This window comes from Amphiprion ocellaris, chromosome 6 (assembly GCF_022539595.1).
Source record: "Amphiprion ocellaris isolate individual 3 ecotype Okinawa chromosome 6, ASM2253959v1, whole genome shotgun sequence".
In the NCBI taxonomy this organism is placed as follows: domain Eukaryota; kingdom Metazoa; phylum Chordata; class Actinopteri; family Pomacentridae; genus Amphiprion; species Amphiprion ocellaris.
Window position 1 is genome coordinate 15404193 of NC_072771.1, and position 25107 is coordinate 15429299.

General features: G+C 39.8%; 1 protein-coding gene across 1 annotated transcript in view; it reads left to right on the forward strand.

The window, feature by feature from the left end:
- Positions 1-536: 536 nt before the first annotated feature.
- The window catches only part of galnt9 (polypeptide N-acetylgalactosaminyltransferase 9), a 132811-nt gene continuing 108240 nt past the window's right edge, over positions 537-25107 (forward strand). The window contains exon 1 of the mRNA XM_023271550.3: positions 537-1697. Coding sequence (XP_023127318.1) covers positions 1457-1697 — 241 coding nt within the window. The 5' untranslated portion in view covers positions 537-1456. The remainder of the gene's footprint in view (positions 1698-25107) is intronic.

Genomic DNA, 25107 nt, shown 5'->3' on the forward strand with positions numbered 1-25107 from the left:
ACACTAACAAATGAATCCTACCTGTCCTCCGCTGATTAAAAGACAGGTCATTTATTCTGCACAGTGTGTTTGTTCTAATTTGATACGGAGTTTAAACTCCATCCAAGCATGTGATTGGTGAAATGATCATCATACTTCTGAAGCTGACCATGCATGCATGCAAGGGCCGTTTCGCAACATGCAAATTAGAAAACGTATGTGCAAAAAACAAAAACAAAAAAAAAAAAAAAACGGACGTGAAAACTTTGAGTCGCCCCTGGCAGTGGCATCAGAGGTGAGATGGAAACTGTTAACCTCCACAACAACAACAGCAAAAACATCTGTTAACACATCTTCACAGCTCATTAACTGATACGGGGAGAAGGCTGCTCTGCCAAGTGAAAGTATTTGCTGCTTTCATATAGTCGTGCTGTTTATTTTATCCAGCAGCACAACACACAGCTCGTGAATATTCATGATTGTGCCTCGGAACGTCAGGACGCAGCGGCGGCTCTTCCTCCCTGACAGAGAGAGAGGGGAGGCTGGGAGGAGGAGGAGGAGGAGGAGGAGAGAGACAGCATGCCAGAGCCCGACCGCATCTCATCCCGCCGACACCGAGCACCGTTTCACTGCGTTTGAGGGCGAATCTGCTCTCTGCTCATCCTACGCTGCACCGCCGACGAGGGAGGCAACAATGGACTGACGGGACACAAACACACACAGAGAAAGAGAGAAAGAGAGAGAGAGAGAAACGCCGCCTTGTTTTTGAAGCGTGCACATATTCTCTGGACATAAGCTCCCTCGGCTTCACATTTGCAGCGCGGGACGCATCGAGCGACCAGGACGCATTTGAAAGACACATAAAAGCAGAAGAGGGAGATGCGAGAGGCAAGCAGTGCTCGCTGCAGGATGCTTCAATACGAGCAGTTATTGCAGTGCATCCCCTGTAAGATGGACGAGACATATTGGGGCTAAAAGGAAACTGGCGACTTACCACGTTGCGCAGGAGAGAGAGAAAGAGAGAGAGAGAGAGAGGGAGGGAGGGAGGGAGGGAGGGAGGGGGAGATGTTTTGCCACAGTGTGATCGGCAGGACGAATGCCTTCCCTGGCGTCTTTTTTCTCGCTGTTAATATGTAGCTGGGTTTGACAGACAGAGGGGAGCGTGTGCAGGCTGTTGTCTTCGGCTTCAGAAGCCCCTTTAAAAAGCATCGCAGCACCGTGGACAACCTTTTCCCCACCTTGAACTTCCCGACGTGACGCCCCGCTACGAAGTGAGCGCAGCGTCCTGAACTGTCCGTGGTGCTGAACGGCTCCTCGGGTCTCCACGCTGTTGACCTTCTACCAACACCAAACACAACAACAACAACAACAAAATCACCCCTCCTGCAACACCAGCACAGTGAGGTGACAGAGCAGAGCCACCACACATGAACAGCTGCTGGGGTTGACTGAGTCAGCCGGACAATATTCCTCTTTCATGGCTGTGGCACGCAAAATCAAAACTTTGCTGACCGTCAACATCCTAGTGTTCGTGGGGATTATCCTGTTCTCGGTGTACTGCAGGATCCAGGACCGGTCCGAGGAGCTCATCCAGATTGGGCGTATTTCTGACCAGAGGCTGCGAGCCAGGAATGGCAAAGTTTCCAACTTAGTGGACAGACAGTCTATCCTTCAGAGGCTGGAGAGGCTGGAGGATGTGGTCTACAACCAACTGAACGGTAAGACTTTTGACATCTATGCAAACAGGCAGCTCTTGCACTGTGTAGAATCATTTGCAGAAGATACTCTCAGGTGAGTTTATCCGTAAACTTGGACCATGACTCATGCATGTTTTTCTGTCAGCCTGTAGCCTTATTTGGGGTGAAAAATCAAACTCAATTCACCCACAAAACAATGTCAAACGCGCTGGTGAGTGAAGGTCTGCTGCCTGCAGCTCCAACCGTCCTTGTTAAGAGCCTAATGAAGCAGGGTGATGTATTATAGTGCAATGCCTTGTGTATGCTTATGTGTTGACAGACTTTACTGGGCCATATCCTTTAACAGCCTATCGCACCCTGACATCCCCATCCTATAATTGACTTGCTGTAAACTTCACATAAACTTATGCTTCACCTATTGCCGCCTGTAGCTGCATATGGATTCTCGCTCAGAGGAAGTCTGCATGTCAGCAGCAGCTCCTGTCATTCCACTGCAGGCACCGCTGCTGAAACATATCAGATTTAACAAGCAGTCTGAGTTCTGAAGGAGAATCTAATGTAATGGCTCAGTAACGGAATGACAGACTTGTATTTCATTACATGGCCATTAGCCTGTGAGGCAGATTTGGTCTCCTCAGCAGCAGCAGCAATCTTTAAAATCAGGTTACATCTGATTCTGCTTCACTCGTGCCTTTATTCTCTAGTGGGAAATCCTCACAACTGATCATAAAGGCACCATTTGGTATTTATTCACACAGATGCTTGAAGCTTCTAACTCCTCATAATGGATAGAAGGAAATGAGTTACATCTTCTTGTTCTTTTTTAAAAATAATGATGCAAACTAAACTTTTACATCATCTGAAGTCATTTTAAAACAACAGAATTCACAGATACACAACCACTCCAAAGCTGTAAAACATCTCAGTTGTTTCCAGTTTTAGATAAGATTAAAGCAGTTTTGAGGTCAGTGAAAAACTTTAAATGGTACAAAGTCATGCGGTAAACTGGTAAAATAGATGTTTATGCAAATGTTCCCTATCAGAGCCCTGATTTTAGTTAGTTTCCTTTATTGTTATTTCACAAATTGTCTTTGTGTCTATAGAGACTGTCTGGTCAATTGAACCACAACAGAAAATACATTTGCAGACATTAAACTCTAAAGTGCTTCACAACAACAGCATCACCAACACTCTCACTTTCAAAGCCTCTGTCTGTGTTGGAACATACTGTGTTGCTGCACCCTCTGATGCTTTATTAGGACAAAACTGCAGAAGAAAATCTAGTTACAATGGAAGGCAGCAAGATACTGACTCAAAACATTGGAGGAAAAGAACTAGTTTGTAGACTTCACATGATGGAAGACCTGCACAGTCCTCAGACTTTAACCTAGCTGGTTTGGATTGCACTGGATGGAAAGAGGAAATTGTTTAATTTCTTCTGTAGAAAGAAAGTCTTGAGTGTGTTCGGCTGCTGAATGAGTTAAAAATTTTGATTGATTTTAGGATTAAGTTTGCATGATTAAATTGTTCCTATTTATTTGCTTCAATTTCAAGTCCACAGACACACTGCACTTTATAATTTTCAGTGCCAAGAGGGAAAATCAAACTGTTTGGTAGTGTAAATGCATGCAATGTATTTATCATATTAAACAGTCAAAGTTAATGGTGAGTCAGTTGGCTTTAAACCAGACTGCATATTTTATTCTAATTATTAATTCATCTGCCAATTATTCTCTCAATGAATCGATTAATTATTTAGGTCATAATTTCCTTGAGCCTAAAGCAATATCATTAAATGTCAAAAAAAAAATTAAAATAAAATCAAATAATCCTCACATTTGTGGAAAATGATTTAGATTCTTTTTTGTGTTTCACTGACTTGACTAACAGATTTTACCAGATCAAGTTTAGGGAACAAACTATGGATAGTGACATGTAAAAAGCCCAATGATTTGCGTTCACCAAAATCAGTAAATGTCAAATTAGAGGCAAGTGAGCTTACCTCGTAAAATAAAGAATGGAACGAAACAAAACAAAACAAAAAACTGATCAACTCATTATTTGTTTCAGCTTTGATGAAAATTTTACTACAAAAGCTTCTATTTTGTCAGTGACTCCTAACTAAATTTAAAAAAAAAAATCTTAACAATTTAACTTAACAATTTATGAAACAATGGGGGAAACGTTGGATTGCTAATTATTTTTGCTGGCTTTCAGTGACTCTTGCTCAGATCCCTGTTGGAATGAAAGAAACACTTTCCTTGAGTAAAAGCGTATTTTTTATTTCCACTCCTTTGTGCTCACTCACAGGAGGCTAAATGGGATCACAACTAAAATCTTCTGTCACTTTTCCGACTGCCACAGAAAGGCGTTGCTCCCTTACATCACAGACAGATTTAATGCACCTGCAGGGGTTGACTGATCGATAGCACTGACTGAAAGATATTTGCTGCACAAATTTAGTTTCGGAAATCCTAAATCACTGACATGTCAGCAGCTTGTATTTTCAATTTTGTTTCATCTACGAAAGCTTAAACACCTTGTTACCGAGTCGAATAATGAGAAGGCAGCGTGGTGGATTGTGCTGCTCTGCGTGGTGCTACTGATTGGTTTTTAGTCAATCAGCAAAGTTAGTTTATTTACTAGTTCACTGTTCTCTCGTGGGAAATTGAAGCTTTATCATCTGTGAAAACTGCAGCTTGCTATAAGCTCCGGCTAAAAGGTAGATGAAGGTGTTGGCTGTGCAGGAGGAGGCAGTTTCTAATTGTGTTGTATTTCATTCACCAGTAGAGTTCAGAAATTTGGTAATATCCCTTTAAGAATTCCATCAAATGAAACCCTGAATTCACACACTAAGGAAATAGAAAATATATGGCAAATGTAAGTCTGCCTCTGTCACTGCTGAAGTTACAGTGTCTCGCTGAGACTCAGTGGAGAGAGATGCAGAAGAGAAGCCTCGACAGTCGTTTCACAGCTGCATGGCCTCAGAACAGCGCGGCTCTGGACTGTTTCTGCATGATCTTGTTATTGTGCTGGAGCTTCGGCAGCTATTTGAGGGTCACTCTGTCACTTTGAGTTATGCTTGGCATCTGGCACCCAGCCAAGGCGGTGCCTCTCAAAAAGCACAATACATCCTCTCAGTCTCGTAGCTTCATATACAGACAATGCAAGTGGGCCAGTCAACCCCATACAGTATTCCTATTGTGGGACAGAAACACACAGTCTGCACAGTTCTGAAAGGGAAAGATGCTTTCTTTATATTTGTCTGTGGGATTATTCAGTGGGGTTGTCCCAGTTGAAAATGTATATGAAACATTGTCTCATTCAAGATGTATGATGCATTGTTGACTTTTCTCCCCCTGAGTATTGCCTGGAAGGCATCCGTCTCATTTCCGGCTAGACATACACAGCAGAAAGAGTTATATCAGATTCTAAAATGACTCTCAGAACTGACTCCCCTGAGCAGCACAGTTGAGTCCAAGGAGCTGGGACACAATTTGCGGGTCTTTCACAAGTGCAGACAGAAACAGTCAGTTAGGGAGCGGAGAGAGAAACAAGTCATAAATTAAGTGCAAAGCCGGCACAGCTGCCTGCTTTCCAGTTATCACACAGATATAGAGTAAAAGAATTTTGGTCTGTGAATCTCAGGAAGCTGTTTATGAAGCTATAAAATATGTTTGATGAATTAGATGTAATAATTACATTCAGCATCAGACTGTTACACTGAATTTTAAATTGGACTTTCACCTTGCACGCTGCAGAAATCATTCATTGAACAATTCCAGATGTTCAGTACGGTTCTGACAAATTCACATTTACAATTTCTAGTCTCGCTCTCAACACTCAAAGTCAGAAACAGAAATTGCAATCTGTTGCAGTTACACCATTTTTTTCGTTGACAGAGAAGCACACGGCCTGGAAACATTTGTTGCCTGTCACAATCCCTCCATGATTTGTCTTGAGCTCTTTAATGGCATACTTAATCATAGTCTCATATCCCAGGTCACTGGCCTTTTTTCTAAATGGTGCACAGACCACAAATTGTATTCTATGGCCAGTGGGAATAACTATGGTGAGAGGAGGACTCAGCGCGCCAATAACTATTACCATGTCCAGCAGCGATATGAAGTAATTGCCCATTCCCTCTGTTGTTTATTGCCTACCAATGGCATGCCATGGGAGCTGCAGCAGGGTCCAATTAGATTTGAAGGGCATAAACAAGTCAGAGAATTCCTCTTTTATGGTTGTCTGATGGACGGTCATCGGACTCCCAACAAGAAAACAACGGTCAAGCTTTATCAGCAGCCCATTCTGTGCAGAAACGAGCAACATGAGGGTTATCAGCAGCTCTGCTCTGCTGTGGACGTCACCAGCTCCACGTAATCAGATGAGGAGGTTTTAAGCTTGTTAACAAGCTTATGAAGCCGTATTTTGACCTTAAGTACTGCATTAAGACTGGAAAATACCTCCTTGCTGGTACTTACCTGCTGAAGCCCTATGAGTCTGACTGGCCTAAGTGAACAATAAACCCAAATACGATTAGCTGCCATCATTGGGTGAGAGATGGAAATGCTCATTATTAACACTGATAAGGACGTTGTAGGTCAATATTCATGTGGAAATTTTGAACTTTAGGAGTGCAGACATCTAACATAATGTGTATATTTTCCCTGAGAAAACATGATTGAGGAATTTATTCTCCTTTTGCCAACCACTTGTCCCCTATAAAATCTTTAGAGAGTGAAGTTAACCAACCACAACTTAAAAGGTGCCTTTCAGAGAGAAACATCCAATCACTGATCTTGAAATTCGGTGTTTGCTTTAACATAATTGTGATGTCACATTTTGTTAGGTTCATTTGAGAAGAGCCAGACTTGTGCTGAATCGATCACCAGAAAATGACATTGATTAGATTTGTGATGTCTGATGACGTTGGCCGTGATTACATCGTCAGATCCGATCTGCAGTTTTTGGAGCCTGGTGCCACGGTTGCTCTCCAGCGACTGCAAGGCCTCAGGGCATGATGGGAAATGCCTGACTCTCATCTGACAGCTTATTGGTTTAGATGTTGACTCAAACAGTATGACATTTTCATTGTAGTTGTACTGGAGAGATTTTGATTTAATTCATCTGGTTCTGAGGGTTTATTGTGTTTCCAGAATACACGTTGTTTGGAGGATGGTGACATTTATCAGTCAGACAGACTTTATGATTATACATCATAAGCTACAAACAACATACACCGATCAGGCAGAACATTATGACCACCTTCCTAATATTGTATTGATCTCCTTTGTTCTGCTAAAACTCCTCTGACCCAGTGGGGCACCGGGATGGTGGCAGTGAATCCTGTGGGTCCTGTGGGTTACAGGGTGGGACCTACCTGGGACCTACTGGGAGTTTGGAACCCCACTGAACACCTTAGTTCTGTTGTGTTCCCTGGGACACTCCTGAGCAGTTTTTGCAGTGCATCGGGGTGCATTGTCTTGCTGAGAGTGGTAACTGGCATCAAGGACTGATGTCCCCATCGGGGGGTTGGCGGTTGCTTGACCTACAATGTTTAGGTGGGTGGTACATGTCAAACATCTACATGAAAGTCAGGACTCAAGGTTTCCCAGCAGAACATTGCATTAAGACTATCAATGTTATTCACTTCACCTGTCAGTGGTCAAAATGTTGTGGCTGATCAGTGTATAATTGTATTTAGTTTTTTGTTATCCTTAGACTGACTTCATTTAAAGTATTTAGCAACACAAAAGCTTATTTTAAGTGATGTGATGATTCTTAAAATAACATCTATGCAGCTGTTTCAGCCCTCGGCAGATCTGATGGATCAGTAATTACAGCTATTATCTTCTATGTCCCTGTACTGCGACTATTTTTCTGCGTTTTCAGTTTGTTTTTGTAGTTTGAGAGGGACAGGTCTTCTCCTCTGATTTATTTACAAACTAATCTGATGCTGTTGTACATAAAAAAAAAGTCATGTGAAATGTAGGTTGAACCATGAATAGAGATCACAGATTGCCTGTAAAGCATTTTTATAGACTTCTGTGTCATTTAAAACTACGTACAAACTGATGATATATTAATAAATTGTTTTGTTTCTGCAACTTGCTGTGCAAACGTCATCCTGCTGGAAAATGCGTGTCAAGCCTGCTGACTTTTCACACCACCCTGTGCTGCTGCTGCTGCTGCCTGTATTTGTGTGTTCATTTTGAATGAGCCTGTTAACAACTGCAACAACCCTTCCAATTCAGCTGCAACACATTGTGTTCTGGGATTGCAAACGAAAAGTCTTACTTTTTGTATTCCATTGCTGAAGTTCTGTCTAGTGGATAAAATTGGAATTTTGACACTTTGACTTTGACATTTTGATGCCAAGGCTGGGTGTGTGTGTATAGTAAATAGGCAGTGATTTACGATGCAGCTTGTGTCTTTTAAGCTATTTACGCAGGACACATAACATAGTCTAGAATAGCAACACTGGTCCGTTAAAGTATCACTGTGAAAGATTTCAGTTCTGGTTGATTGCGTCATGCCTGTAGTTACTCGTTGCAACAGTAAATACAGTTTAATACTACAGGTCATTGGAATTCTTGGGTCAGCAAAACAAACCACCGCCGTTTTATTAAAACGTCTGGGAATCTTTGGCCTTTTTCCATCAGCCTGTGAGCAGCTATCTGATTTTGTGCTGCACACGGCATGACTCTGTGAACAGCAGGGCACTGTAAAAGCGAATGTGGAAGTTGGTTACCTCGCTGAGAAGTCGGAGGAGTGCATCCTGTTCACTGTAGCTGCTCCTTGTTCCATTACTGCCTGCTGTATTTCAACACGGCCTGCCGCTGAAAATGACCGTTGTCTTGTTTTGTGGACGCCGTTTTGAATAATGACAGCATTAAGTGCTAAACTCACTGACAAGCATTTGTTGTGACTGCTTCATAATGTAAGTTAAATCATGTTTTGTCGGTTTAATTCCTTTAATGTGAAACTGCAGCAGTAAATGGTCAGTTTGCATCAGCCACAGACACATAGTTCGTAGCGCTGCAAGTATTTAAATATTAGTACTTTAATCACTCAAAGTTTTCTTTCATTTTTGAAACAATGGATCAGACAGTAGGAGACAAGTTTATTATTCCTGACCATTGATTCTGAGCTCAGAGATGGTGTTCCGCTGTCTTGAATAAAAATTGTGTGCCTGATGCATGAGCCAAAAAAGTTCGTAGCTTCCAGGTTTAGTTCCACCCACAGCACATGTGCAGTAGTGTTTCATTAACTGGCTCCACCCACGTTTTCCCAGTCACCTCATATAACTTACACTGGAAAGATGCCACAGAATTACACTCACTTCTCTAGCAGGAGGAGGTTTTACAAATATGAAACCTCCATGGATTAGAATTTCAGAATAAATATACAGTTTGGATGCAGTTTTCTCTGACTGTGGTCTGTGTGGCTATTTGGGCAGCAGGGAATGCTTTAATTTCACAAATGATTAGTTGTAAAAATGGCAGCAAGACTGTATGGCAGTGTGCAGTATGTACTAGATGTGCTCATGGTCGTGTGTAGTTGACGTCACATGTTATGACCAGCATTGTGTTGGAAAGTATATACATATTTGCCACATACTCCCATATGGTGTTTGTTTGTTTGTTAGTTAACCAATATCACTTTAAAGGTTCAGCTCCTTTGCCGTTTTACGTTCCTCATCTGCTTCTGATGATGCCGTACTCCACAGATTTATTCTATTTGTCCTTCCCAGTAAAGGGGAACTTTTTGTTTCCTGCCTTGTCGCTAAGTGTTTGTCCGAAGATAATCCCAAGCAAACTTTAGATTTGTTGGATTCTCTGTTTAAAAATTTTAAGATCGTCACCCTACTATGCAAAGTGCTATGAGATGACATATGATGTGAATTGGCGCCACATAAATAAAGCTAAAAATAAATTGAATTTAGTAATTGATGGGGAATTTTATGCTGAAATAAGAGATGAGTTTTGTTGTATTTGGTTTATAAAAGACTTGTCACACTGTGGAAAGTCGTAAATCCATGAATATTCCTGTCAGTACACCCCAAATAACTAGTGACACTGAGTTTTCATGCATGTCCACAGTATACAGTCAGTTTGGCCACTAACACAATTTTCGGCATTTCGGCTCTGTACACCACCACAGTGGTTGTGAAATGAAACAATCAAGATGTGCTTTAAGTGCAGAGTATTTTCATCCAAATCAGGTGGACAGTGTACACATTTTATACGTGCCCTCTACCTTTTTAAGGGCCAAAATGCTGAAAATTGTGTCAATGTCCAAATATTTGTGGACCTGACTGTAGGTGTCTCTTATCCACTACTGTATTTATTCAAAAGTTATAAGTGAGAAAGTTTTTTTTATGAAAATATGGAAATAAATAGGAAGACTACTTCTTTCTTCTCAATAGATCTATTGTACTTTCACATCACTGATGTGTTTCTGCTCTTGCTGAACATGATTTTCACTTCAGACTGCTCTATCACTAATGATTAGTCTGAATCCACTGGAAAGTTTGCATTTCTGCCTCTTCATGTTTGATAAATGCCTCTGCGTCACTCACTGGACCCTCAGTCTCTACAGGGGAGTTGTCATGTGTACATTTGAGACAAAGCCTGTCCTGTGGAGAGCTCTGTGAATCTGATACTGTAGTGTATATTTAATTGAGTGTCACATTCAAAGCAGGAGGAGAAAATGCTTCTAGAAGAGACTGAATTAGGCGACTAAATGAAGACAGAGCTGGCGTTCGTTTTGGATGCTGGAGATATAGCTGAGATTTCCTCTGTCAAGACAGAGCAAACTACTGATTTGTCACAATTTTACAACATTTTTTACTGAATTCCATTCGTGGGTTGAAAACGGAATTCATTGTTGTGCATTTTCGAATAAATTATGAAGCAGCCCGTGTCCCACACTGCAGCAGAACAGAATAAAAACACAAAAAAATGTACTGAGTTGTATAACTCTAAATTCATCAGGCAAATGTTTTTTTATAATTCTAAAATTTGGCATTTACATTATCTTCAGCGTAGGTTTCTCTCGCTACACCAACACTTGTACAATCAAAATTTGCTCATTTAAGTGGTATTCACAGACAGCAGCTGTACACTTTCTGCATACAGCCAATCATAATGTGTGACATCATCTTTAAACAGGGGAGTCCAAGGAAATCTTACACAAATGCCTTACACAAGTCTACCTACATCCAACTCTCACAATACACCCATGGTTTTGGTTGGCAACCTGCAATTTAATTGGTTGAAATAACAACTGTTGTGTGCAGGTTGTATCAGTCGTAGGTAATTAAGCTTGTGTTAGCTCCACGAGTTGGAAGATAATGCGGTCTGTGTAATGCTCTGCAGTTTTTGTTCAATTCACAATAAAACAATCAAATGAAAAATGGTTTTGAAACTTCCATAATCTATTTTTCTCAGTTACTTCACAAATGGAAAACTGTTTCTCTGTTTCATTTCTAATTGTTCAGATTTGGGTCGTGACTTTGGAATTAGATTTTTGAACTAAAATTAAAAAATGACTCAAAAGTAAGATTTTCCATTTCCGTGGAGCACACTGACGAATTCACAGCCTTTCATTGGGCAAAGAGAAAAGTCTGTGAATTAATCAGTTCACTCTGCTTTTGCCCTTTTAGAAATTTGCTACCCTTGAGTTTGGATCCACCTGATACAGCTACGCTTTGCTGGAAGATGCACAAAGGATCCTGTTTTTCTGTCTTTTGACCTTGTTGGACTGTATCATTATCACCCTGGGACATCTACAATCAGCCAACACAGCAGTGCGTCACACCTAATAGGTTAATTTATCGGCATCCATAATTTGGATGTGTTTGGAGACACGTGAACATTAGTCATAGACTGAAGCCGTCCGCCAGCGTGTTGTTGTTGTTGTTCAGGGTAAATACGGGAAAGCAGCCTTCACATAGGCAACCTTTGTGAGTGTGCTTCTCCCACGCAACCCCTCAGGGTGAGTGTGTGTGTTTGTGTGTATATTGATATAAATCCTCATGCATAGCCTGTTGGCTCATAAATGAATGAATGAATGGATTAATGAATAAATAAATGGCTAGATAAATGAATTAATTATTGAATGAATCAACATAAAACCAACATTTTTTGATTTACATACATTTAATGTTATGCACAATATACTGTCCAGAGCATTTTATTAACAAGAAATAAATAGTGTAGCTGAAGAGTTATTGCACTATAGAATACACAATGTGATTGGACAACTGGGCCCCTGGCTGCCAATGGTACAGTCCAATCACAAGCACAAAACACACAAAGGGATAATTAGAGGATTATTTTTTCATGTGTTCAAAAATCTAATTCTGAAGCATCCAAATTTCAAACATGAAATATAAAAAGAAAAAAAAATGATATGAGAAGTATTGTGAAATAATCAGATAAAGGACAATGAAAGCTTTCAGCCCATTTTTCATTTGATTGATTTTAATGACACTAATATCAAAGAACTGCAAAGCATTATGGACCAAAACACCATCTCAGGCTGAATTTATAATGTTGGGTTTTTTTTTTTTTTCCTTTTTGAAAATATAATTTTTATTTCAAAGTTTTGGCACAATGCAGAGCACAGACATAAAATTAAAAGATAATAAAACCTTCATCTTTGGACATGAGTGAGATTATGATCTGTCCAGGTGGCTTATTTTAGTACAATGATCTTGCAAAATGAATGAAAACCTTTAGTAAGGCTTGTAGTGTGGCAAACATGACGGTCTATATGGCAACGAGAGTGACTCGTTATTTAACAATTACATTTAGAACACAATCACACAGTTGAAACCATTCCTTTAACCTTTTGGTTTCAGAAAGGCCAAACAAAGACACGACCCTCTAAACTCTTTAAATGCAGTGTCACTCTCACTACAACCCTGTACTTACTGCGTCTACATGCACAGATGCTGAAAGCTGCAGTCAGGTACATTTCTTAAGGGTCATTCCAGAATTGGAGGACACTTTACGTCCCACCCATCAAATTTCAAATAATCCATGTACGTAATATTGAAACATGCAGTTGTTGTGTAAATGTACTTGTCCTGAGACCATATCTAAAAAAAATTATGAGAAAAGAATGAGTTTTTTTTTTTTAAAGTGTAAAAATACCTAATACATCTGGAGTTCCCCCTAAAATGTCATTTTTCTCTCATCTCACCCTCCTGATGACCAAAATTAACCTCAAATAAAACAGTTTAAATGAAACCTAAACCTCCTTTTTTGGTATTATGTTTTCATTGATCTCTTGTTCTTGTAGGAACATTTTTTTTAATCAACATAATATTTTAAATAATAATAATTATGCATGGAATGTGTGTCCCACAACAACTCTGTTAACCTTTTTAGCTGGTAGAAGAAGAAGAAAACAGTGAATCACACGATACGCTGGAATAAACATCATCAAACAGTTTTCCTGAAGAATAGGTAGAGCAAAGCTATGTCCTCTCTTCTATTTTTCACATTTTCATAACATTATCAGCTTTGATTGAATGTCTCACTCTACCTAATGCAACCCTGATTTATTTGTTGTTTTCCATCAGTAATTTTGTCTTCTTGGTCAGCAGTAACAGCAAGTTAAATATCTAGCTTCTACTGCTGAGAAAAGGCTGACATTAACATGGATTAGCAACCCTGTTACTGTGATTAGAGTAGGCTTAGAAAACAACAAATAAAACATGGAATAGAAATGGTTCCATTGATGTGTAAGCTGAGCCAATCAAGCCTTTGGTCGTTAATTACCTATTATTGATGAATATGTAGCAGAAAATTGTAAAAGAGGTCTATTTTTCAAAAAGTTTGAAGTCCAAATGTCCTTCAGTTCTGGAATGACACTTCAGTTGCTCTGCTAATCAGTCTTCAAGGGAGGAGCATAGCAAATGTAAAATATAAGCAAATGTGATAAAATAGGTCAATACAACATAAAATCTAATGAACAGAAAAAGGGTCAAAACAAAGTTGCAGTCAAACTTCAATTGGATTAGACTCAGCTACCTGCCTTTCATTTCATTGGCTGCCTTTCTTCTAGTGTTGTGTCACTCGAAGCAGAAACGCTCTAAAAATAAGCCTCTTAAAAATAAAAGATATTGCTTTTAGCGAGCGATTGTGCTACTATTCAGTTTACTCCTCGACCAGCGCTGGATGCGTCATTGTTTGAGCTCGACTGTTGTCCCACAGCTCACGGTCACAGTGAGGCTGTTGTCATCAGCCATGCATGTCACTCCCGGCCGTCTCCCGGTGCGTAGGTGCTGATGGAATGGCAGCCTCACAGGCCCAGCTGCAGCTCCAGATATGCTTCTTATCTATAATGCCCAATTATGGCAAAGAAAGTAACGCTGTTTATATGCTAAGCCCGCTCGGGCAAAGACTTGATGAGAAAGGAGAAATGTCACTCACTCTCCTCCATGCTGACACACGTTTGATGCTCGGACTGTATCTCAACGATACACATCGGCGTGCGCATGCATGCTGTGGTGCAGTGTGTAACGGCAGCGGCGGCGGCTGCAGGGACGCCCCATCTCTGCACAGCGAGGCCTGATGAAATGAAACATATTCCAATAATGATATGTAGATGAGACGCTGGTTGATAACACAGTTTCCGGAACAGATAAGAATCAATTCTGCGCAGCCTTGAGGAATCACGGTAATGGATTCAGAGGCTCACCTGACAATCAGCAGGCGTCTGAATACAATGATGTCAATTTCAAATGGAGCCAGTATTCCTCTTCTTTATACTGTTGGCCTGGAGTCATGCAGTGATTACATTACCAACATTCAATGGGAACATCCAACAATAGAGGGGCATTGCCAGCATGGCAGACTGGTAACTGATGATGTAAATGGATTTTCATTGGAAGGCTGCACTTTGTCTGTTCAATTATATATGTTTATGGATTTAGACAAAATGGTTCGAATGTTTTTCAGTGTCTTCCACTACTGTGTTACTTACGATAAGAATACATTATTTAGACATGAAAAGTGAATGCACTCTGACAAGATGTTGTTTGTGCTGTCTGCAGTATGTTTTTTCACTACTAAGCTGACCTCTCACCCCCGATTGACATCATTCAGCTTAGAAATAAACAAGGAGTTTCATCTAACTGGATGTTACCTCAGAGTTCTAAGAGCCAGAAAATTTTTGATGTGAAACGTGACCTCCATCCATCCATCCATCCATCCATCGATACACCGGTGAATGGGCTGATGTCTATCCCAGCTGACTTACACTGGGACATCCCGGACAGGTCACCAATCTATCACAGTGCTACATATAGAGACAAACAGTCACACTCACATTCACACTTACGGAAAACTTAGAGTTACCAATTAACCTCAGTATGTTTTTGGGCCGTGAGAAGAAGCTGGAGGACCCGGAGAAAACCCACGCATGTACATGGAGAACATGCAAACTCCATGCAGAAAGATCCCAGGCCCAGGTGATCCTGGGATCTTCTAGCTGCAAGGCAACAGTGCTAACCACTGGTACTAACCAAAACAAACTAACAAAAAAGCTGCAATATTATGGCAATGGAAAAATGTGGTAAAATAAAAAGGAACAAAAACATATCCATCTCATAAAAATGCAGTTATTTTCAATAATTAAAACACAGCTTTCGCCTTAACTGTACATGACATCATCTGTATTTTTTTAATGAAGGGTGTTTACTTGTGTTGAAAACTCAGGGTTGCAGATTTTTATAGTATTTTAGACATGTAAATTCTCACTTTATTTTTGTAATTTTGCCTGTTACAGCTGTTTTTTTTCCTTTAAAGGGTAGGTGATAGTTGTCTGCACATGCATATTTACAGAGCAAACAGCAACTACAAGGAGTTTAGATTTGCCAAAATGTAAACCAAATATAGGCAAATAAGTTTATTTAGAACTATGATGGAATATTGAAGCCTGACACTTTGAAAACACTTTATATCGCTTGACATTAGATGAAATCCCAACAAGCTGCAATTAGTCAGTGTTCTAAAAGTGCACACAAATAGTCAAGAAAACATTTCAGATGTTGTTTACAGTGGTCTAATTTTTATGACTGACAACTTGATACAAATTAATTTTTTCAGCCTCCTTCCATTGCGTGCCCAGCCTGTTTTTAACTGAGCATTGTGCCAATGGAAACAGCTCATGCACATTATACAGTATGCAGAGTTTAAGCAGCATGAGAAAATAATTGGGAGCCAGTAAAAAAAATCCCTGCAACTTCTGGTGTCAATCAGAACACAGATTTTTCTTTAATGAATGGATACATACATACATATATACATACACACATACATAGCGTGCATTAACATGTTAGCTTAGAATTCACAAATATTCAGATGAGCATGATTTTTATTCAGAGTTAACAATGTACACAAAGCACATGCTGGTGTGCTCTTGCTCATTTGATGCACACATTGATTCAGAAAATGCATTTCCACTTCAGTAAGGAAGTATTTAATTAAAGTCAATGGTTGACAAGGAAACTATGAATGGAGTCTTTAATAGATTCATTTTTAATTTCGCTGCTTGGCTACAGTTTTAACCCCGTGCAGAATGTGGTTTTTATATGAAAAACAAATGAATACAGACGGATTATGAATGAGTCATAAGGGTAAAAAATTAACTCATCGTCCTGCTCTCTAGCTTTTTGCACCACATTTGGTGTAGTTGCACCATCATGCAAGCTCTTCTATGTTTTAAACATTTGAAAGGACAACATTTCATTGTTTAGAGTGTAGTGTTTAGGTCTAGTGCCACTGATTTCCAAATCTGAGTTGCCATCCTCTTGACATGCTGGCTGCGGTTGTGAGTGGCAGCGCTGGATTTAATGCAGCTCTCCTCACAGCTCTCAATATTTCATAGATTTGTTTTGGCCTTTGAAGGCTTTAAACCTCTCTAGAACGAGTTATTTTCCTCTTTTTCAAGAGATCGCTGAATCCCCCACTTCCCCTCAACATCAATATTTAGAACTCCACTGCATCACTTTGGACACACATAAATCCACTCCTGCTCTTAAATCATTCATCAAAAATGGGGTCATTTTTGAATTTAAGACTGGATCTTATAAAGGCCAAAAATGACACATTTTGAAGACTACTGTATAATTTATAGCTGTTAGAGGTTTTACTGTATCCTGTCAGTGGGATGCAGACAAATGGACTGAGCAACGAGCACAGAGACAGATGTATACTCGGACACAAAGAGATCCAAATTGGTGCCTGACGAGGATCCACATCCAGCTGACACTTTGGGTGGGAAAGAAGCCAGAGTGGAAGAAGCAGATGTTGGGTTGTAATTGCCTTGTAGTGGAATGATGAAAGTGCCACAGTGCAGCTTGGAGTGTTACTTCCACATCGGAAACAGGGAATGAAAGAACACTTCACAGGGAACACATGGAAACTTGAAGTCGTGCAGTCGAATGCTACAGGTGTGACACTATGACAGTTTAAGCTTAGAAACCAACATGCATTGTGTCTTTGCATTTGGAACCATCTTTTCACTTTGCGCTGATCACGGCACTGCAGTGAGCAGCGTGGGACTTTAGTCATTGTCATCTTTTTTTTGACCAGAACATAACAGCCTACTTGCTGAATGCTTTTAAACAAAGTGCCTTACAGGATCATGTGTGCATACATTTTTAACTCGTGTAGCTGCTGTGGGAATAGAGCTCTTAATCCTAACAGTGTCGATGTGATGCTCTACCCAAAGACAAATGCAGTCCACTTCTTCCTTTCAAGATATCTTTTAAAAGCTTCTATTTAAGATTATAACAATTTTGCTGATTGTAGTTTTTCTGTTTTGTATGAATTTCTGCTTTCCTCCAATCTAATCTCACAAGAATAAAAGACAATTTGGAGAAAACAAGCAAGATGAATCAAAGCAAGCAAAAGCAATTTTACCACCTCAAGTGACCCACCAAGCATTATCAAAGCAGGTTTTTATCAACAGCTACATTAAAATGGAACTCTGCTGAAAAAAATCCCTAAAACTTTGCAGTTAGAGCCTGTAAACAGCATTGGTTTAACGCAGTGCTGTTTACATGTCAGAATTACATAGCCTCCATTATGAAATTGCTTCTCTGGAACCTGTAAACCTATGCTCAAGTGCTGCAGTGAATCAGACTTTCAGGTCTCATCTCATAATGGAATTTTCTCTAGTCAGACAGCAGCAGTCAAAGGCAGGGGGAAGCAAAATAACGCAGCGACCAGAAAACAAAGCTGGCAGAAACTGTCCTGCTTCCAAGACTCACGCGGTGATAGAGAGGCCCTCAAGACTCAAGTCTCCGGCTCTAGAGGGTATCTGTGTTATTGTGTGACATGCACAGCTATGCCAGATGGCTAGTCCGCGACATGAACCCCACCCATACTTGTCAAAATGCCACCGCATTGGCTGGTGCGGGGCATGCTAAATCCCCCTCGCGGGAGAAGCCAGTTTGCAACCATTCAGCTCCAATTACAAATCTTCAGTAGCACCCAAGGATTTGAGGCCATCCAAATATGGTGATTACTCTGCAGTTCCTGGAGGGGTGAAGCTGAGAGCCGAGCTCTTCATTGGTATGCGCTGTTTACTTACTGTCTGTGTGTCCATCTGTTGATATGGAGAACAGACGCAGCTCGATTATTCTGTGGAGGCCACACTGGAAGCTTGGCTCGCATAACAATTATCTGACATTATCCTGCAGTTTCATGGAATTTTAAATAGTCAAACAATTGTGAAGGCTGGCAGAGAAACATGACACCATGCTCTTGTTGCAGCAAACTCTTCAAAGTTTAGGTAGCCTACTGTGGAAAAATTATTTTTGGAAAGTGGGTGCTGCTAAAGGGAATTCAGTAAGGGACAGTTTTTGTCTTTCCATGTCCCAGATTTTTATTTCATTTTTCCCCTTTTCTTGCAAGATTTACACCAAAAACTATGAATATTAATGTTTTTGTGTGTGCCATAGAACACAGGGAACAGTGTTGGACTGTACAACGTTGTGGTCAAATCTTATTACTACAGCTTTTGCCGTCATCACAGACTGCACACTGGGTCAAAAAGCATTTTGTCCATGTACGTTCACTTCGGAAAAAAATGGCTTTCAAATCGTGAATAACTTCTCATGAGAATACTTTTCATTACTAGATCCTCAGAGTAAAATAATATTTAGAAAGAAGAGCTGCACAATGGTTTCATTTAAACACATTTTTCATTAGTTGGCGAGGAGAAACAACAACCTCCAAAAAAAAACATAGTGCTTACAATTTTGAATAGTTTCAAAGATTTGGATTGTGCAATAAGACAGCCCTGCTTGGATCTTTAGGCAAATTATCCATTAATGACTCCTTTTTTGCATACAAATGTTCAGACCTAAACAGTTCCTCTTCTCTATTTTGTAGGGGCGCTGTCACTGCATCCTAGTCTTAGAACCACCCAAGATGATTATGATTACTTTAAAAACATATAGCGACACCAGAGCTTTTTTTTTTTTTTAAGAACGATAAATAAGGTGCAGTCAGACCATCTCCAGTGCTGATACAGTGCCATGGAGATAGGTATTGGTCTGTCAGACTAGTCAGCATCAGGACTTTTACCCAAGACCAAGGTTTGCATCTCAGGTGGGGCCATTATTCTCAGACTTAACTTTCATTTTTATCCATTGCTTATTTTCAGATTTTACTTTTAGTTTGGTTACGTTAACTGGTTCTTTGGAACTTACATAATTCACCAAAAAAAGTTTTCTTCAAAACATTCAATATGGAAGTTTACTGGTATAGTAACATTTTTTTTTCAGAGATAGGACTGGGAACTTCCACATACCAGAAGCCTAGAAAACATTTTCTTTCTCTTCCCATGTCCAACATTGAGCAACTTTCAGTCAATGAGTGAATGAGGTGCCGTCTTATTACCCAGTATCCAGTCCTCTTTCATGCCAATCATATAACATAATGGTTTGTTTACCATATGTAGAGGACAACAATATTGTCTCTGTATTGAGGCTTTATTTTCTAATAGTACTTATGATTAACTGATTTCTTTATTTCCATGTCATGCACACAAGCGTGCCCAACCCCCATGGGTTTACAAGACACCAATATATTAGCATTAAAGCAATACATTCAATACACACAAGAAACGTTGGCATGAAAAAGGTTCCACTTCTGCAACATAGCTCAAGTTTTTCATGGTCATCCAACCAAAACAAATCAAAATAAAATGATTGATATGCTGAGAAATAATGGTAGTGAGTCGTTCGCAATGGTGACTGTAGGTTTTCGCTAGCCGAAAGTCCCCACTCTTTACTCCATATCATCATGATGTCACTTTAGTAAAGGTAAATGTGTACAGAACAATCCAAGCTTTTCTGGTAATGGAAACTAAAATATTGTTGCTGCCTTTGCCCTAAGAGTGTTTGCACTTTTATAAAAAGTTAAACATCCACTCCAACCCCCCTCCCCACCACAGTAATTTTTTTACAACCCCTTGGAGGTCTGAACAGGCTTCTTTGTAACAGCTACGACTTTATTTTTGACACCCCACCTCATATTCTTTCTTCCCTTTTTGAAAATGTCACTGTCGTAGCATCAAAGTGACGGCTTGTTAAATCACAGTCATGAGTTATTTTAATGAGAGCACAGGGGTATTTTAAGTCCAACGCATTACATCCAGCATTGAATTTAGTTGTAACATGATTGGGCTTAAAACCAAGAAGCAGCTCTCATTCACCACCAAGCTCAGAGATCGCCAATCTGGCCACTCTTCAGGCAGTCTTTGTAAGATGAAAGTACGTGCATGAAACAAGCACTGTTTGAATAATGGCTTCATGGTCATGGTGGTGCCACACACTGCTTCTACACAGCTCTTATAATTAGCCATATAGAGTCATCAGGGGGTCAGTGGAACATCTGGTGGCTCCTTGTTGGAACAAAGGTCTGAAAAATCTGTGTGTTCTTAACAGAGTCTCAAATATACAAGACAGTGAAGTTCTGTAAGCATTCTTACCAGAAACAGTTCAGTTGCACTCAGATCAGAACATTTTTACCACAAACAATTTTGGATTTTTTTCAGGAAAATACCACAATAAACTGACAAAATCCAAATGCAGGCACCTGACTCAGACTTACAAAGGTTGAGAACAGTTTAATTGCACGTCTCAGAGGAGGTTATGGTGGTGAGTTAGAATGAAAGTAATGGCAGGTGAAGGCAAAGGGCTGAGGCAAGTGGCAGCTTGGAGAGGGAGCAGGGCTGCTGAGTGAGTGGAGAGCAGGCAGGAGGCAGAGCAGGGAAGCTGGCAGGGGAGAGAGCGTGGCAGGCTGGATGGGTAGGGGTGAGCCGGTGGCAGGGAAACAGGGTGGACTGGAGCAGAGCAAAGCAGGCAGGAAATCAGAGCAAGTACTGAACCTGGAGCAGAGAAAAAGCAGGATTTCACCAAAAGACAAAAACACTAGAAGACGAAAACTGAGCAAACCTAAGAGGCCGTAGCGTTGGAACCACACTGGCCTAGAGTGGATTAGGAACTAGAGCTGACACACTGTTGTGATGATGAGATGATGGGAAACATGCACGAACCCACATGGAGAGACAAAGGGTGCTTCTTACCACCCGTACTACCCCACTATATAGTATGCCAGAAAAAGATTTAGTATGTCCCAGTACATAAGCAGGATGTCCTGCCAGAAGATGCGTCACATACTGTACGTGATGGTGTCTCATTTGAGTAATAAGTTTGAACAGGAAATTTTATACTGCAGACTATGCAAAATATGAACCTTTATAGCACAGGGCTCAATATTATGATGTTGCATGCCACAATTGTATGCACACAGCTTGGAACAGTACGTACTTTGTAAGGGCAGCCATAGAATATACTGAAAGGGAAAAAGAAAAACTGGGAGCTATGGAATGCAGGAAAATGTGCAAACTTACTGATTTACAGACTAAATGTGTACTAATGATGAACAACAATATGAACTCAATAATTTAAGTCAAGGTTTCTTTATAAAACGAGTGGTGCTGGAAGCAGATGACCAGTTGCAAACATGGACATGGACATAAGAAGTCATAAGAAGAACCAACTATAATCCCAAACCAATTTAAGGAACTGAAAAATATAATAGCGGCTAAAAGCAACGCTGTTATTGCAGCCAACGCCAGCAGGAAAGCTGACAAAAAAATAAAAGATTGGCGATTGGGTGAATCTGTAATTTATTAGGATGAAGACCCCATCATCAAGATACAAGGAGATCAAACAAATAACATTTCTGTTTCCCATGAAATCGGCTGCTTAGATATAGTCGATTCTTATGGTGTTAAAGACAATTGTAGCCTTATTCTTACTGCTGCAACCGTCTTGGGAGCAAGTAAAGAGCAGTTATTATAAACCATTGTTCAGTCCTATTCTCTTAAGGTCAACTAGTACAAGGATTTAGTGCTTTATCATTGTCTGAGGAGTATATCGCTCTACAAAGACATAGAAAAATAAAATTGCTTTGAATTTTCTTGCAGTCAACAGAAAAAAAAGTCAGAAGGATTGATAATGTGTCTGTCATTACTCTGCTAGTCAGGAAATGAAAAGGGTTTAGTCTTTGACAGTCTCCTAAAGACCTTCTCCCCGTCAATGGCTCCACAGGATCTTCCAGAAATCATATTTTAATATGCGCTGAATTGTCATCTTGAACATAGACTGCTCTGGAGCGGGTTAGGTGAGCAGTATAAATTACCATGGCAATATACCCCAGGAGGAAATGAACCTTTGTCATACACCTGGAAGCCCACAGTAAAACCTGATGTCACCTCACTTACCTAAAACCCTGCTTCACAGTCGAGGCCTTAGCGGTACAACTGATGCAAACAAAGCCGAGTCACGCTTGTGAAAGCTCTGCTCTACGGCACAACTAGAGGTCAAAAACTCCACAGAGATCCTCTCAGATTTGAGTAGACGGTTACACAGTGTTCAACATTATTTTATTAGGAGTTTCAGTGGGATTTCACTGAAATAAAGATCTCATTTTTCAACCGACATTTTATGTCTCTGACAGAGTTGTTAATTAGTTTGCCATTTTTGTGATCTTAATTAAGGAAATGTACTTAAAGAAATTGTTTCATATAAAACAAGTCAGAGTACTTGCGCATATGCTGAAGACAAAAATCTCTTCTGAAGATAAAAAAAAAGCACAGAGTTGTGCAACATTTTTCTAGAGGCATGAAATCCACTGGTATTTTGCAAAAACTGAAAGAAATCACAGAACTGTGATAGGACTTGTGAGAAAGTCAGAACACAGACAAATTTAGTCAAATTAATAAATACTGAGCAACAAACAGGTAACTGAAGCTGCTGGTGTCTCTAGAGAATCTCTTAATACAGGAACCTTCATAGGGCATTGTGTTTAAAGATGTGTTTTGGCTGACCAAGGTCACAAAGAGCGACATTTGCAGAGATACATAAAGACTCTTCTATTTCAAACCATTTTACTCAACACTGAAAGCTGTAGAGTTCCTGACAGTTGGTGAATTTCCATTCTGTCCCAACAAGACTGCAATGTCAGCAAGGATGTGCCTGAGAGGTGAGGCTTCAATATTATTTAATGTCATTTCATCTAATATTGTGAGGTGAGATGGTGGGCCTCTGTAGGGTTCCTAAGGGTGCCAAAATGACCACTCAGGAGTTCCTGACTCATCATTGGCTCCCGTGTTATAAAGGACACAACTGAAAATTATGTTTGTAAAGGACAATGCACCATCCCATGCTGCAAAAACACCATTGCTCCTTGGTTGCTATGAGAATGAAAGGAGAAACAATGAAACAACAATGAAATGGTCACTATCATCTATTTATCTCAACCTGAATGGAAATCCTGGCGAGCATCCTTAAAATGAAGCGTGATCTATCTATCTATCTATCTATCTATCTATCTATCTATCTATCTATACATACATATTATATATGTATAGATACATGTATATGTACTATATATAAAGAATATAAAGTATATAAAGTATATATACTTTATTGAGTTCATTACACTCTGTCATGTTTAATTCAAATTTAATGTTTTTAAGCTGTGTTCTGCATAATAAACTGTAAAATTGTATATTGGATTATTCTCAACATGCACACATACACACACACACATACACACACACACACACACACACACACACACACACACACACACACACACACACACACACACACACACACACACACACACACACACACACACATATATGCAGCACTTCAAGCCGACGGTATCACTTCAATGTAAAACATGTTGCTGTTAGCAATAACTTAATTATAAGCTTTTAGTTTCTGAAAAAAAATTTGTTCATAAATAAAAAATTATATTCCTAAAAACAGAACCATCATAATGACACCATTTATCAGACCCAGAAACTTTGAAAACAGAATGAATTTGTAGATTTTCAACTTTTTTAAGGTCCCTGAACTGCTTATTCTTATATTATGTGCCATACAATGGAAAAACTTAACTAAATCCACACTATAAATCATCAATATGGCTTTTTTTTATATGCCCCATTTTAAAATTGTATACATTTTAATAATTTAAATTTAAAATGATAAACATGCATATGTCTATTTATTGATTCAACTGTCAACCAAAAGTTATCTGAATTGAAAAACTTTACTTTTTGTGTCAAATATTCCTATTTGACAAAAATGCAATTAATTGTGATTAATTAATTACAAAGCCGGTAATTAATTAGATCTTTTTTTAACTGCGTCCCACCACTAATATATATATATTAGTGGTATTAGTGCTGTCACAATTAACACGCTAAGGCGGATTAATCAATCATCATGATTAATCTGATTTAAAATATTAACAAAATTAACGCATCTGCAGCGCAGAATGACTCAAAATCCCTGAAACGTCTCTGGCAACGCATTTCAGGCAGTTTGTCCAAGTAGACTTATCATCATGCATGCGCAAATGGGCAGTTGAGCCGGTAGTGGCAAAACCAAGCAACTCCACATGGAAGATGGTAAACAGTAGGGCCCGATTGATTTATCGGCCGGCCAGTTAAATTGGCCGATTATAGCCCTTTTCAAAGTAATCATCATCGGCCGAGTTTTGCCGATTAAATTCTTAATTTCTTATAAAACAGTAACTGCTGTTAAATGTCAGAGTCGCGCAAGATGGTGTCCTTCTGCCCTTTGTCCAATACATGGAGCTCTGACAATCCTCACTAACATACAGGAGTAAGCTACAGCCAGGCAACATTACAGGAGTGGGCTAAGCCGACAGGTAAGTTTTTACCGACGTTGGGAAATTAACAATGACCCAGTATGTCTCCCATTTCCGTTAAGCGAAAAAGTTAAAGTTAAAATGTTAACAGTACTGTCTGTCTTGTCTTCAGCAACCGTCATGATGTCACTCTTAGTTTAGTG